At 55.2% G+C, this 13627-nt stretch overlaps 1 protein-coding gene across 1 annotated transcript in view; it reads left to right on the top strand.

The window, feature by feature from the left end:
• EFCAB6 (EF-hand calcium binding domain 6) overlaps nucleotides 1-13627 on the top strand; it is a gene marked incomplete at both ends in the record, with an annotated part of 146412 nt that overhangs the window by 91818 nt on the left and 40967 nt on the right. Inside the window, 4 exons of the mRNA XM_084254883.1 lie at nucleotides 3300-3414; nucleotides 3931-4158; nucleotides 5107-5306; nucleotides 6878-7113. Of these exons, the coding sequence (XP_084111009.1) occupies nucleotides 3300-3414; nucleotides 3931-4158; nucleotides 5107-5306; nucleotides 6878-7113 (779 nt within the window). The remainder of the gene's footprint in view (nucleotides 1-3299; nucleotides 3415-3930; nucleotides 4159-5106; nucleotides 5307-6877; nucleotides 7114-13627) is intronic.

A 13627-nucleotide genomic window follows, 5' to 3' on the forward strand; every position in this document is an offset into this window, starting at 1 on the left:
CCCGGCCTGCAGCTGGGAGCCGGCCCATCCACCCTCTGCCTGAACCAGAAACACGCCGCCAAGTCCATTTTATGTCAGCAGACCCCACCCATCCTGTAGACCATGAGTGTGAGAATCGGTGCTTGTCCTGTTGTCTGCCACCACATTTTCGATGGTTGGTCATGAGGTAGCTGACTCACGGATCCCCCAACCTCAGCAGACCCGGGTGAATGCCCCAGCCGAGTCCCACAGGGCCCCCTACAGATGCCCAGCCTGACTGGGCCTGGCTTGCATGGCCCCGTGCTTGAGAGCTGTCAGAAGAGCCCGCGATTTGTTGAGCCTGAGTCGTAACTTTGAGTCCAGAGCCAACGCCAAGCATCCCGGGCAGCCACACCAGCGGCAATTTGAGAGTCTCTCGCTGCTCACGTGCGCCCTGGGCTATGCTGGTGTCCAGCTTCAGGCTCCCCCGGGTCATCAGTGAGGTTGAAGCCCACGGCCTCCAGGCCCTCCCAGTGGGCTTGTGACATCAGGCGGACACCATTGGCATCCTCCCCCACCACCGGCAGCTGTGTCTTTCCCATCATCCCTGAGCCCTGGGCTCAGAGTCCGCGGTGTGGACGCGCCGCATCGGTTGAGGAGTTGTATGAGGTGTAAACAAGCCGATGTGTGAAAGCCACTCTGAACAGCGCCGGCACCTTCCAGCCCTCTGGCCTCTCCTTGTCAGTGACACTTGGGACTTGGGACTCTGCCGTGACTATCTGGGTCCCGGCTGGCGGAATCAGAATATGCCAAACCACAGTTCAAGACTCTCGAGGAACTTAGGGAAACACCTCCTGGGAGAGACCAAGGGCTGTGACTGGAGCTGCTAAACACTTTAAGTCTGTGTCACAAATGCTGCAGCTTCGCCTTCCCAAGCTGTAAATTGCTCCGAGGACCATGACTCGGGAGCTGACAGGCTGCCGAGTGCCCTTAGTGGTGAGCGGCCTGGTGGCAGCAGGGACTTTGTGTTTGTGAGACCTGAGCGCCTCTGGGAAGCTGTCCTCTCCAGGGTGTCCTCTGCAGCCTTTCCCTGTGCTTTAAAGAAAGGACTGAGCGGGAGGAAGTGGCAATGACTAATTCATGGGCAATTGTTTTCAAAACACCAAGGTATTTTTCTCAGAAAGCAACCTGTCCTTACCAGAGGCCCAGTGCTGCTGGGGCACTGTTGGGGGCTGCAGCTTTCTGGCTAAACACTCGAACCAGCCCTGCGGGGACAGGCTCCTCTACGGAGCTGGGACGGTGCACGTGCAGATGGCACCGGGCTGTCAGCCTTCAGAATTCCCAGGCACCAGCTGCTTGCAGGAGTCCCCAGGCTCGCCCTGGCATCAGCACCGCGCCCCTGGCTCCCAGGCAGCACGCCCCTGCCTTCCCGCCCCTTGTTGCCCTCCTGGCTTCCCGTAGCTTGTGTACTTACTTCAGCTCACAGTCACAAGGCAGGCCCAGGCCAGGGCCAGAGGACTGGCCGTGCAGATGCAATAAGCCAGTCATCATCGTGCTTAATAAGAGCACGATGCTGTCCCCTCAGTTTGGTCTCTAGACTTAAATGCTCATGGAACTGGCCTAACCCCGGCCTGCAGCTGAGCCCCAAGTCTGTCGCCGCCCCAAGTCTGTCGCCCCAAGTCTGTCGCCCCAAGTCTGTCGCCGCCTAGCCATGTGACCAGGGCAAGTCACCTCGACTCGCTAAACCTCAGTTTTCGCATCTTTAAAAATAGGTTAGTAAGGAAGCCCTTCTTAGGCTTATGAGGAGGATCAAATGAGGCTGCGTGATGTCTGTAAAGAACTCAGCACAACGGCTGGAACGAGACAGGCGATAAGCATTGCTGCCAGGTGGTGGTGATGGTGGTGGCGGTTGTGATAATGATGGCTGTGATGATGGTGGCGATGATGATGGTGGCGGTTGTGATAATGATGGCTGTGATGATGGTGGTGATGATGAGGGTGGCGGTTGGGATGGTGGGGACAGTGATGACAGCGCTGATGAGTACAACCATGCTCTTTCCCCCATTCGGCTTCCTGCACGGGCTGTAGGCAGGGAGGCCGACTCTGTCGTGCCTTTGCTCTCTAGTGTGCTCTTACTTCCTGTGCCTCAGAGCCCTGACGCATGCCCCTGGCCCGTCCAGACATACGCACCCCCGTTCCTCAAGCCTGTCTGCACACCGGGCCCTCCAGACTGCCTTCTCCACCCACCTGGCGGGCTCCGTCGTCCAGAGTAGCTTCCACCCCGCTAGACAGACACATTTTGAACTGAGGCTGTGTCCTTTTCTGAAAGAAGGGCCTTGTTTTCCCATTGAAAGGGGACTGCTTGGGGAGCAGCAGGGATGGCTCTGCCGGCCTGCCTCTGTCTCCCCTTTCTGTGGGGATCGCCTCCTGCCAGGTAGCTCTGTCTCGTTTGCCCTCTGATGCTGGCATTGCCCATCCAGGCCACCGGTTTCTCCTGGGAAGGGAGAATAGTCTAGATGAGTGTGCAGTGCAGAGACCTCACTCTGCCTCCGTGCCCCGCTCCACGCACACACACACAGGCATGTGCACACATAGGAGCTGTTTGTAAATAGTAGTTTTGGGTGGTGAAGTGAGTGTTTTTTCTCAGTCTCTCCCCTTTCGCCCCTCACACGGGCACACACGTGTGTGCACACACACACAGAAGCTGCAAGTAGCGGGTTCTGGGTGGGGGGTGAAGGGATTGTGGGCTAGTTTCAGAGAGTGGACTAGCATGAGGGGAGGAGAAGAAAGGGGTATCCGTGGATGCCCCCCGAGTCCCCCTTGCTCTCCCAAAAACTACGGTACCTTGAGATTTAAACTATGGACCATAGTGAAGCTATGATCAAAATTTTAGTTTCCCCGCTCAAAGCGCCTTGCCTTAGTCTGCCTGCTCCCTGGAACGTGAGCAAAATTCCATCTGACTGCGGCAGCTCGACGGCCGCTGCACGCACTGCAGTGTGAACGCGGGCACCTTGATGGCGCTGCCGTTTCAAGGTTTGCAGTGTTGGCTGTGACTCCAGGAGCCGTGAGGGAGCCCACACTGGGCCTCTGTTCACTCACTTGCTCACAAACAACCCTGGGACGCAGGGCCTAGGACAGGCCCTGCCCTGGGAGCCTGTGGGGTGGGGGGGAGCGGGCAGGTGGGTAACAATCAGAGGCTGGAGCATGGGCTGGCGGGGAGTGCTGTTGGGGTGCGCTGCTGGGGAGCACTGCTGGGGAGCATTGGTGGGCTGCAGGGGGGGTTGCCTGCAGGGACCCCAGGACAGCCTAATCGCCTCTCCCTCGCTTGTCTTCCTTGCCAGGTACTGGCAGATAACGGGATGGCCATGGATAACGACCAGTATGCTCTGCTGATCAAAAAAATAGGATTTGGCCCAGAAGGGATGAGTTATAATGATTTTACTACAGGATTCCAAGGTAGCTAATCGCCCCGGGCACACCCTGCAGGCACGCCTCCCGGTGGCGCCACCTTCCTAGCAGGGCAGTGAGGCTGCTGGGCCACCCAAGCTGGGAAGCTCACTCTGGGAAGCTCACACGGGTGTGTGTGTGTGTGAACCCTGGAGACAGTCACACCATGCGCGTTTGTGTGTGTGTGCGCGTGCGCGCTGACCCTGGAGACATTCACGCTGATTGTGAGTGTGCTGACCCCAGAGCTGTTCACACTGATCGTGAGTGTCCTGACCCTGGAGTGGACACAGTCACTGTTTTTTCTGTCTCTGCCTTTTCACCGACTTAAATTGAACTGTGAGTGCAGGCTTTGCCAGACACAACCTTCCACAGACTTAGAGACGAACCAGGTGTGAAATTTATCCCAAAGCCTCTGCTCCTTCCGTCAGGCCCCCCCAGCACGAGATGCTGGTTACCGGTACTTGGCCTCCCCAGGCACCACAAGGCAGGTGTCCGCCCCCTGCCCTCCCTCCCCGGCTTCTGCAGAGGAGGACACGGAGGCCCTGAAAGTCTCCGTCCCAGATGGCCCAGCCTCCATCCCTCCCCTCTCCTCGCCCGGTGGGAAGGGCCCGGTGGGCACCGTGTACCCAGCCTCCCGCCCGCAGCATCTCTCGGCTCCCGTGCCTTCTCGCGTGCAAAAGCTGTCGGCAGCCGGTCGTCCTCCTGGTGGGCAGAGCCAGCTGGCAGCTGCACCCACGAGTGCCCTGCGGGCTGGTGGGGAGCCCGGGAGTTCCGATTGCCTCTTGCCGCCCTCCCCAGTCAGGCCTGGGCCTGGGAGTGCTGCGGAGTTTCTGGTCCCATCCAGCACTGCCCCCACCCCCAGATTTTCCTTTGCAAACCCGAGGGAGAGGTCCCGCGCTGGGGCCGGGCGACTGGAGAGCCGCAGCATTTTAGAATCGTGACCCTTTGTGTGTGTGTGTGTGTGTGTGTGTGTGTGTGTGTGTGTGTGTTAACTGAAGGAAAACAGAGAAGGGGAGGAAGGCACACTCATTCCGGGGAGTGCCGGGTGAGGAGAGGGGCCGGGGTGAGGAGGTCCTCGCCTGAGGAGCAGGGGCTGCCGGTGGGGTCCTCCCTGCCCTCTCACCTCACTTCCTCCTCCTCCATCTGTCTCCCCTGCTGGACTCTCTTGCCAGCAGAGGTTCTGGCTGCCCCGAGCCTGAGGCCTGGGCTTGGCATGGCCAGGGAGCCTCCAGTAGGGTGGGCTGTGGCCTGCCAGGCATAGGAGCTGACGGGGTCCACGCCAGGCCCGGCTGCCATGGTGGGGCGGGGTGAGGGGTACTGGGCAGAAGCAGGGTCCCAGACTGGGCCCAGGTGCCTGGCCTTTGCCGTCCTGCAGACACCCCAGGTGTGGTGGTGACGCGCCTGGCTCTAACTCTCAAATCAAGTCCCGGGGTTTCAGCCTGGCGCGGCACAGGTGCTCCCCGCCCCCCACCCCCACCCCAGCCCGAGGCGGTGGACCGGTGTTTAAGTGGCGGCTGCTCCTCCTGCCTGGTTTCGGGGCGAGGGCTTGACACACTAACCAGGCTGGGCTCGAACCTGCCAGGCCTGGGCCCGGCTGTGCTGTCTGTGAGCCCTGAGACCTCGCGGGCCCCGGGGAGATGAAGAACTCAGTGTCGAAGCAGAGGGGGTTCCTGTCGCTAATGGAGTCTTCTGGTCTGTCAGTTTCAGAGGCTAAAATGAGTGGGCCAGAAGCGGCTCCTCGGACTCCCGAGGCTAAAATGAGTGGGCCAGAAGCGGCTCCTCGGACTCCCGAGGCTAAAATGAGTGGGCCAGAAGCGGCTCCTCGGACTCCCGAGAGATTCTTTATAACTGCCGAGGAATGCCAGAGGCTTTTCCCTCAGAAACTGAAAGACTCCTTCAGGGTAAATTCATTGCACCTGTGCTTGGCCAGTGCGGCCCTGTCCCCATGCCAGCCCCCGAGCCTCCTGGGTGAGGCCCCTGGAGCCTGCCCTGGCCTTGCCCTGCTCCCCTCCACAGACTCAGGCGCTTGCCCGGGCGGGGGTGCTGGGCTCTGGGGTCCCGCCCGCCCTTCCCCAGTGCCTGATACTTTTCTGGGTCCGCCCTCTGCCCCTGGAAGGCCCTGGAGGGCAGGGTGTCCTTCCCCCAGCAGGGGGAAGGTGCACGGCAGCCTGCGTCATAGGCTGCGTCTGTTCTATCCACTCCACAAGCTCCCTCACCAGATGCGTATCACACACTCTGTGCTGGGATCTCCACTGAGTGTGGAGAGGAGGGATCCAGCCGGCCCAGGTGGCTCAGTCCAGTCTGCAGCCCAGGGGGCAGGCGCTGGTGCACCTGGAGGCTGCTGTGGCAGAGAGGACCACGTGCGCGGTGGGGCACTGCGAACAGGCCCCTGTAAGGAGCCTGGAGGAGGTGACCCTGGAACTGAATCTCAGGCCCTCAGCATATGCTGGCTAGAAAAAGGACATCAGCAGTGGGAGCAGGGACTTGGCCCCAGAGTGCCTTCCGGTGGTGGGCGTTAGGGAGAAGCCGCAGCTCAGCCTGGAGGAGGCTGGAGTCAGGGCCACGTGCAGAGGCTGTAGGGGACACGGAGAACATGCTGTCGAGAGTGGGCCACACCCTGACAGCCCGGGCCTGGCCCCTCACTGGGCGGGAAGTGGTTATGACGACCGAGGCCCTTCCTCCCGACCACAGAGGGTGCAGGCACAGCCCCCGGGGTGACCTGGGCAGGTGCCCTGTGGTTCCTGTGACTTCTCCCTGGGCCGGGGCCCTCTAGCTGTGTCTCTGCAGGTTCGGGCATGTGTCCAGGGTTGGCGTGTATTCCTGAAATCAAACACTGCTTGATAATAGCCCACCCGGCGGGATCGTTGACGAACGTCCCTGCGTTTGCACGTTCTCTCCGCAATCCCCCATGGACCTCTGCCCCAGAGCAGGCGCCCTGAGCTGCCCCCGCCTCGCCCTCAGGGCCAGCCCTGCCCAGCCTGACGGCCCACAGACTCGCTGCCCACGTGGCCCTCCTCTCCAGCGGCAGCTTGGCCCCGTCCTCGCCCACACTCTGGCTAACCCCTCCGTCGTCTCCCTGACTTTGCACATTCCGTTCCTCGCCTGGATGGCTGCTGGGCCCCTGGGCCCCGCGACCCGGCCCACGTGCTGGCCTCTCCCAGCCCTCAGTTCTCCCTATGGCCCTCCAACCTGCCAGGAGACCTGCGTGGGTTTTCTCTGTGCTGGGAAGCCCGGGCACACCCTCTCTCGCTTCTGGCGTGGGCAGCGCCTGGTACCATAAACAGAGTAAAGGGGAAGACGCACCTTTTCTGTCCTTTGTCCTGAGCACTCCACGTTTGTCCTGAGGGCTCCACAAAGAGGGCACCGGCGGGCCAGGACATTCTTGGGCCAGCAGAATCCCCTGAAAGCTCAGCAGTGCCACCGAGCCGCTGCCTGTCCCGGGGCGGCACCTAACAAGGCGTCTCGCTTGCAGAACCCCTACTCCGCCTTCTTCAAGGTGGACACCGACCGGAATGGCATCATCAACATGCTGGACTTCCGCCGGCTGCTCCAGCTCATGCTGCTCAACCTCAGGGACCGCGAGTTCGAGCGCTTCCTCAGCCTCCTGGGCCTGCGGCTCAGCGTCACGCTCAACTTCCGGGAATTTCGGGGCCTGTGTGAGAAGAGGCCACCCTCCAGAGCAGAGGACGCCCCCCAAAGACTCGTCAGGTAAGGAGGTGCCCAGCTGCCCCCGCCAGGGTCCCTCGCACCCGCCGGGCCCCCCAGGGAGATGGGGGCACCCGTGCCCATGCGGGGCTAGCTCAGTGTGGAGACGGGACCGGGAGCCGGCTGACCCGCCGCCGGGGAGCCGCATCCTGTGCCTCTGCCCGTGAGCGTGCGCGGGGAGTGGGGATTTTGGTTTTGGATGAATCTGGGCTCAGCTACGTTGGTGTTACTCAGTGTCCGCGCCCCTTGGGCTCCCGCGGCGCCACTGAGCCATGCCCCCCCCAAGGTGCCCTCCCGCAGTCGCCGGCCAGGGCACTCAAGCTCCTCCAGGCCCGGACGCGGCGTTGCAGGGGAGCCTCGGACGCAGTGAGACCCCCGGCGGGAGCTGCGCCCTGTCCGTCTCTGCCGCGCACATGAGTCCGCACCTGTGTTCACAGATTGTTGCTTTTCTCAATCTGGGCTCCGTGCCCGGTTGCCTTAGGAGATGCAAGGGCCCCTTTCGGGCCTTTCCCTGGCAGTACTGCGCCCCGTACCAGCCCGCCCCGAACCCGCCTCGCGGGAGGAGGACCTGGGCGTCCAGCCCTTGGCCCTCCAGGTCGGAGCGCGCTGCCAGGGCCTCCCCTCCAGCCCCGTCCTGTGGCAGGCGGCTCCCCACCAAGATGCGCTGAATGCTAGCGGGGAGGGGTGAAGGAAGTGCCACAGACCTGGAGCTGCCTGTGCCGGGGTGTTTGGGGAGCAGTACTGTGCATGGCGGTGTTGCTGCCCTGGCGATCGGCGCGGTGCTGGCATACACAGGCTGCTGGTACTGAGGTTTGCACAGTCCTCAGGGCTCCAGACAGACACCTCTTCCCAGAGAGGGGAGTCCCAGAAGCCCTGTCACTAGGTAAGACTGTGTGAGACTTGGCGAGGCGCGCAGGCCCCCTGACCTTGCACTCAAACCCACCCGCCCCCACATTCACTGGTTTTATTTTGTGTCTAAAAGAAAGAAAGAAAAACCAAGAAACGACTATTGTCTCTCTCTGAGTGAAACGATCCTTTACATGTGAGTCGGACACCTGCTTCCAATTGTTCAGGTCCCCAGGAGCCATAATATGAGACTTGATTGCTTAACATTAACACACCCCCCCCCCCAAAATCCTCTTGAAAGAAGTTTCGCGAGAATGTATGCAGAATGGAAAATCTCAATCATGAAGCACAGTCTTCCCTGCAGATGACTCAGACGTCTCTGAATTGATCCACTCACTCATCAGATGCTTCCTGAGGGTCCCTTGGGGCTAGACGTTGCCCAGGCCTGGGTGGTGCACAGCTGAGTAAGGTGAACTCTCATGATCAAAAGTGGGGAAGGTAAAAAAAATGGTGACACTGAAATGGAAGCAAGACCGAGGCGGCACAGGGAGACTAAGCCCACTCGGATGCTCAGGAACTGTGGGTTATTTGAGCTGGATCTCGAGGTGTGAGTAGGAGTTTGTCAGGTGCAAGTTGCTGGGGTGGTGATTCGAGGCCAGGGAAGAGCATTTGCAAAACCGCAGAAGTGGGAGCACTGAGCAAACGCATCTTCTAGGGGGAGCCTGCTGGGAGGGAGGGCCTGGAAAGGCAGATGGGCTGGCTGTGAAGGGTCTTGTGCTGTGGCATGAGGGGTGCTGTAGAAAGCTCCCTCAGCAGCTCCAGGCTAGAGGATGAACATAGATGAGGGCAGGCTGGAGCCCTGGGAGACTGAGTGTGGGCTCCAGGGGTCTGGCTGAGGGGCAGCTCCCAGGCACCACCCAGGCACTGCTGTGGAAAACCAGTCAGCGGCCGCACCCAGGCCTGCGCCTCCAGGTGACGGTTCCCTAGTGCTCAACAGCCCTGCAAGCCGGCACTACCACCAGGCTTTCCAGATGAAGGAACTGGGACTTAGAGAAAGTTAAAGACCTATCCAGAAGGACAAGTGGTGGTGGGCGGGGGGAGTGGAGCAGGGACTTGAACTCAGGGCCTGGGGGGAGGACCTCGTCTTCTGCCCAGAGTTTGCCTCCTCCTGGTCCCTGGCCTCCCTCTTCTCCCCCTGCCAAGCTGGAGCCATCCCACCGCCTCCAGTTGGCACCCTCTGTCTTCTGGCCTTCACTTTCCACATGCATCATCAAAACGCAATATTTTTGAAAACTTTGAGGATTCATAACTTCGTAATTACAAATGGTTTCTATTTGCAGATGTGTAAATTAGGATGATCGGTCCAGTGACACATTTCATGTCTGCGTCATTGATTCCCTTCCAGTCACCTGTTTAAGACATGCCCACCATGTCCATTTATTCACCCATGACCCACATTAAGTACATTTTAGTGTGCGGGCATCGTGAAAGATGAGAGTCCTGTCATGTGCCCTTTGAGCAAAATTAGATGGTCCAGCATCTTGTTACAAAACATCGTGTGATCAAGTCTTTCCTGTTGAATGACTGGCTGATTGAAAATGCCAAATTTCTTTTTTGTCCTTAGAGGGAGAGCTTTCATTCCTCCAGAGAATCCGCTTATCTGACCAGTTTCCCCCTCAGCACTGGGATCCAGTGTGTGCTCTCGCTGCGCCTTCGCCTTCTGGTTTATCTGATCTGTCCGAAACACCTTCCTCGCTCAGTCTTCCCTTTGCCATGTGGGCTTGAAGTCAGAATTCTGAATTCTCAACTGTGTTCAATGAAAACTTGCACCTCCTGAAAAGATGCTGATATAATTTGGGGAGAGCGATAAGACAGCGGAAGGGCCGCCTGATCGTGGTGATTTGTCTCAATCAGATGGCAGCTTGTTAGGCGATTCCATCATTGTTTTATTCTCTTTTTAACATAGTTGGGAACGATTGATCAGTTGGGAAGCGTTCCCTTCTGTTTTATGTATTACACAGAGTTGGCATTCTTGCTTCCTTAAATATTTGATAGACTTCACCAGTGAAATTATCAGGTCCTGCAGTTTCCTTTGTGGGGAGGATTTTAACTTTAAAGCCAATTACTTTAATAATTACAGGATCATCAAGAGTTTGTTTCCTTTTGAATGAATTTTGGTAGTTTGTGTCTGTGAGGATATTGGCCCATTTCATCCAAGTTGAATTCATGAACATTAAGTGTCCACAGTGTCTTCTTATTCCTTTAGCATCTGTGGGGTCTCTAGGGATATCCCATCTTGTGTTTCTAGTATCGGTAATTGATGTCTCTTTTCCTTTATTTTTCTTGATCAGTTCAGCTGATCAAGGTTTCTCAATTTCATTGCTATTTTGAAAAGCCATTTTTTTTGTTTCATTGATTTTTATCTACTATGTTTTTAATTTCATTCATCTTGCCTCTTTTTATTTCCTTCATTTCTTCTTGCTTTGGTTATAGTTTGCTCCACTTTCTTAAATTGGAATGTTTTTTTAGTTCTTTTCTAATATAGAATGCAGTATTATCAATTTCCTAGTAGTCACTGATTTAGCTGCATTCCACAAAATTAAATATGTTGCAGTTCTAATTTTCATTCAGTTCAAAATATTTTTTAATTTCCCTTGAGAGTTCCTCTTGAATTCATGGATTGTTTATTTATTTATTTATTTTTACATAGAAGAACTGGGGTGTAGACCAGAGAAGTGGGGAGTGAGAGGATTTACCAGAAACAGAATGGAGAGCAGAACAGGCAGATCTACTGAGGGGAGCAGCGGGCGAGACAGGAGAGGTCTGCTGCACCATGTGGGTTGCTCCTTGGCTGGAGATGAAACTCATGCCACCGTGGCTGGCAATAAATTGATAGTGCTGAGACTTTAACCCCTGCTCCATCTGGGAGGCCCGAATCCTTGGGTATTTACCATTTCTATTGCTCTTTCTTCATTTCTGAAACCCAGATTTGTCTCTGCTCTCATTTTCCTTCCCCTAAAGAACTTCCTTTAGTACCTCTTTAGGGCAGATCTACTGGAGACAAATTTTTAGCTTTCCTGGATTGAGAATATCTTTATTACTCCTTCACTCTTAACACATATTGTTGTTAGGTATAGAATTCTGGATTGGCATTTTATTCAGCACTTTAAAAATGTTATTCCACCATCTTCTGGTGTCCACAGTTGTGGCAAGGAATCTGCAGTCATCAGACCGTCTGCCCCAATATGTGAGATACTGTTTTCTCAGCCTGCTTTGGACATTCAGTGGTGTGAGTGTGAGTGTTTGAGAATTCTTTGAATTTATCTTTTTGGGGGTTACTGAACTTCTTGAACCTATAATTTTATGTTATTCATCAAATTGGGAGTATTCTCAGCTATTATTTCTTCAAGTATTGTTTTCTGTGCCAACCTCTTTCTCTCTCTTTTTGGTGCCCTGGACACACGAACAGCAGACCTTGTGATTTTGTACACAGGTTCCTGTGGCTATATTCTTTCTTTTTTTTCCATGTTTTTCTCTGTTGTTCAGTTTGAATAATTTCCACTCATCGACTTTCAAGTTCACTGGCTCACCCCTCTGTCACGTCCATCCTGTCACTGAGCCAACCCGGTGAAGATTTGATGCCAAGAACTGTGTTTCTCAGTTCTCAAGTTTCCACTTGGTTCTTTTCATTTTGTTTTGAAGCTTCTATTCCTTCACCCTGAATGCCTGTCTTCCTTTTTTTTTTTTTTCACTGTTACTTTATGGCGAGAATAGTTACTTTAAAATATGATAATTTCCACATCCAGGTCATCTTACAACTGGAGGCTGTTGTCTTTTACCTGGTGATTATGGAGATTTTCCTGGCTCTTTGTATATTAGGTAATTTTGGATTGTATTATGGAATTTTAAATAATATGTTGTGGCATTGTGGTCCTGTCAAGAACCTCTATAGTATATTGATTTGGTTTTTGTTTGCTTTAGTAGATACTACAGCCAGTTAATGTCAGGCTGCAAGCCCTGCCCTGCCTGCCAGCTTACTGCCAGCTCGGCTTTCAAAGTCACTGCAGCGCTCTCAGGCCCACCCAGCTTCCGGTCTTAACTACACTGCAGTCAAGTTCTCAAAGCTTCAGCTAACCTGCCTGGGGCTGATTTTATGTGTGTGCACCTGAGAGGTTCACCTGGAACTTCCCACACAGATTTGGGGATCCCTTTCTCCAGCTCTCTCCTGTCTATGATTCTCCCTACACTCTTCAGTCGCCAGGGGACCTTTTTCTGATCTCCTGGCTAGAAAACCTTAGATTTTAGTGACTCTATGGTTTTATAGTGGTTCATCTCCAGAGCTACATGGAAGAGAGATAAAGAGACAAATAGTGTGGGTTCCTCTAACACTCTTTGAATCACAGAGAGCCCTTTCTACTTTCCACTTATGAGAGAGAAGAATTTTAGTTTGAGGCACCTACTTGCACGGCTGTTCCTGGCACCATCACAAAAATGCAGCTTCATACCTGAGCTTGCCTCGGATCAGGATTGGAGAATAAAAGGACAAAAGAGAGAGAAAGGATTCCCCCACCACGACCCATACTCTGTACTGCAGAGGCCCTGCTTAGTAGTTTTTTGATCAGAAAAATAGACTTTCTTTACTGTAGGCGTCTGAGTTTACATACTTGTTTTGGAGCTGTTTCTGTCCATGGCTACCGCACAGTTTCAGAATTAGAACTTCCCTTAAGCCTAAGCTGGGGATGTGGAAGGAGGGGAAACAATGAAATCACCCTGTATCAGTCAATCTTCAGGTTTTGATTTCCTCTCCACCAGTCTCCGATTATTTACTTTTTAGTGTCCTCAGCGAGTTACTTTTTGGATTCTGCCTAAAGGTTTTAGTTGTGATCAGAGGGCTGGGAAGGGCGTGTGTGCCCGCGCCATCTTGACTGGTCCCAGAGCGCGTCTTGGCTCTTGCCCTGCCTGCAGTGCTGTTCCCCAAGACCCACGGCTGCCTGCTCATCACTCCGGCCTCAAAGAGCAACTCATGGTCTTAGCTGAAGTGTCCCCTACTGCCTGTCATCATCAAGGTCACACTCAGTATCTCACCTTTTCTGATTCACCCTTTTCTCCATGTGCCTGCTGTTAGCCTCCTGCCTTCACAGTGTGAGCTGTTGAGGACACGGGCTCCGTCCGCACTGCTCATCCTTGTGTCTTCAGGGCCTGCAGCAGCACATCGTAGTAGCGCATCCATGTCTCTGGCTGATGGGAGGGCGGGAGCTGACTGGCTGTCAGGGCAGAGTCAGGCAGTAGGAGCAGACACAAGTAGCTTCTGGGAAAGGCCACAGGAGAACCTTCTGCTCTCTCTAGAGGAGACAGGTACAGGGGAAAAGGGAGAAATGGATGAGAAAATCAGCAGGAGGCCCTGGTTCAAGCAAGAGTAGCTAAGAAAATTATTAATCCTCATCGCCCAGGGAAGAAATGGGGCTGCTTGGATATGTGATTAGGTAGTGAGACCATCTTAGATGCACTAACTTTGCAGAGATAGCAATGCTGTCGGGGTCTCTAGGGAGCACTTTTGGGACATCCAGGTGACGCCTCGGGCGCAGGGAGGACATAGGAGCAGTCTAACAGAGCAGGCAGGGATCCACCTCACTGGACCTATAGTCCTTTTAGACAAGACTTGTGAACACGC

The sequence above is a fragment of the Talpa europaea genome (genome assembly GCF_964194135.1).
Source record: "Talpa europaea genome assembly, chromosome: 15".
Classification (NCBI taxonomy): Eukaryota; Metazoa; Chordata; class Mammalia; order Eulipotyphla; family Talpidae; genus Talpa; species Talpa europaea.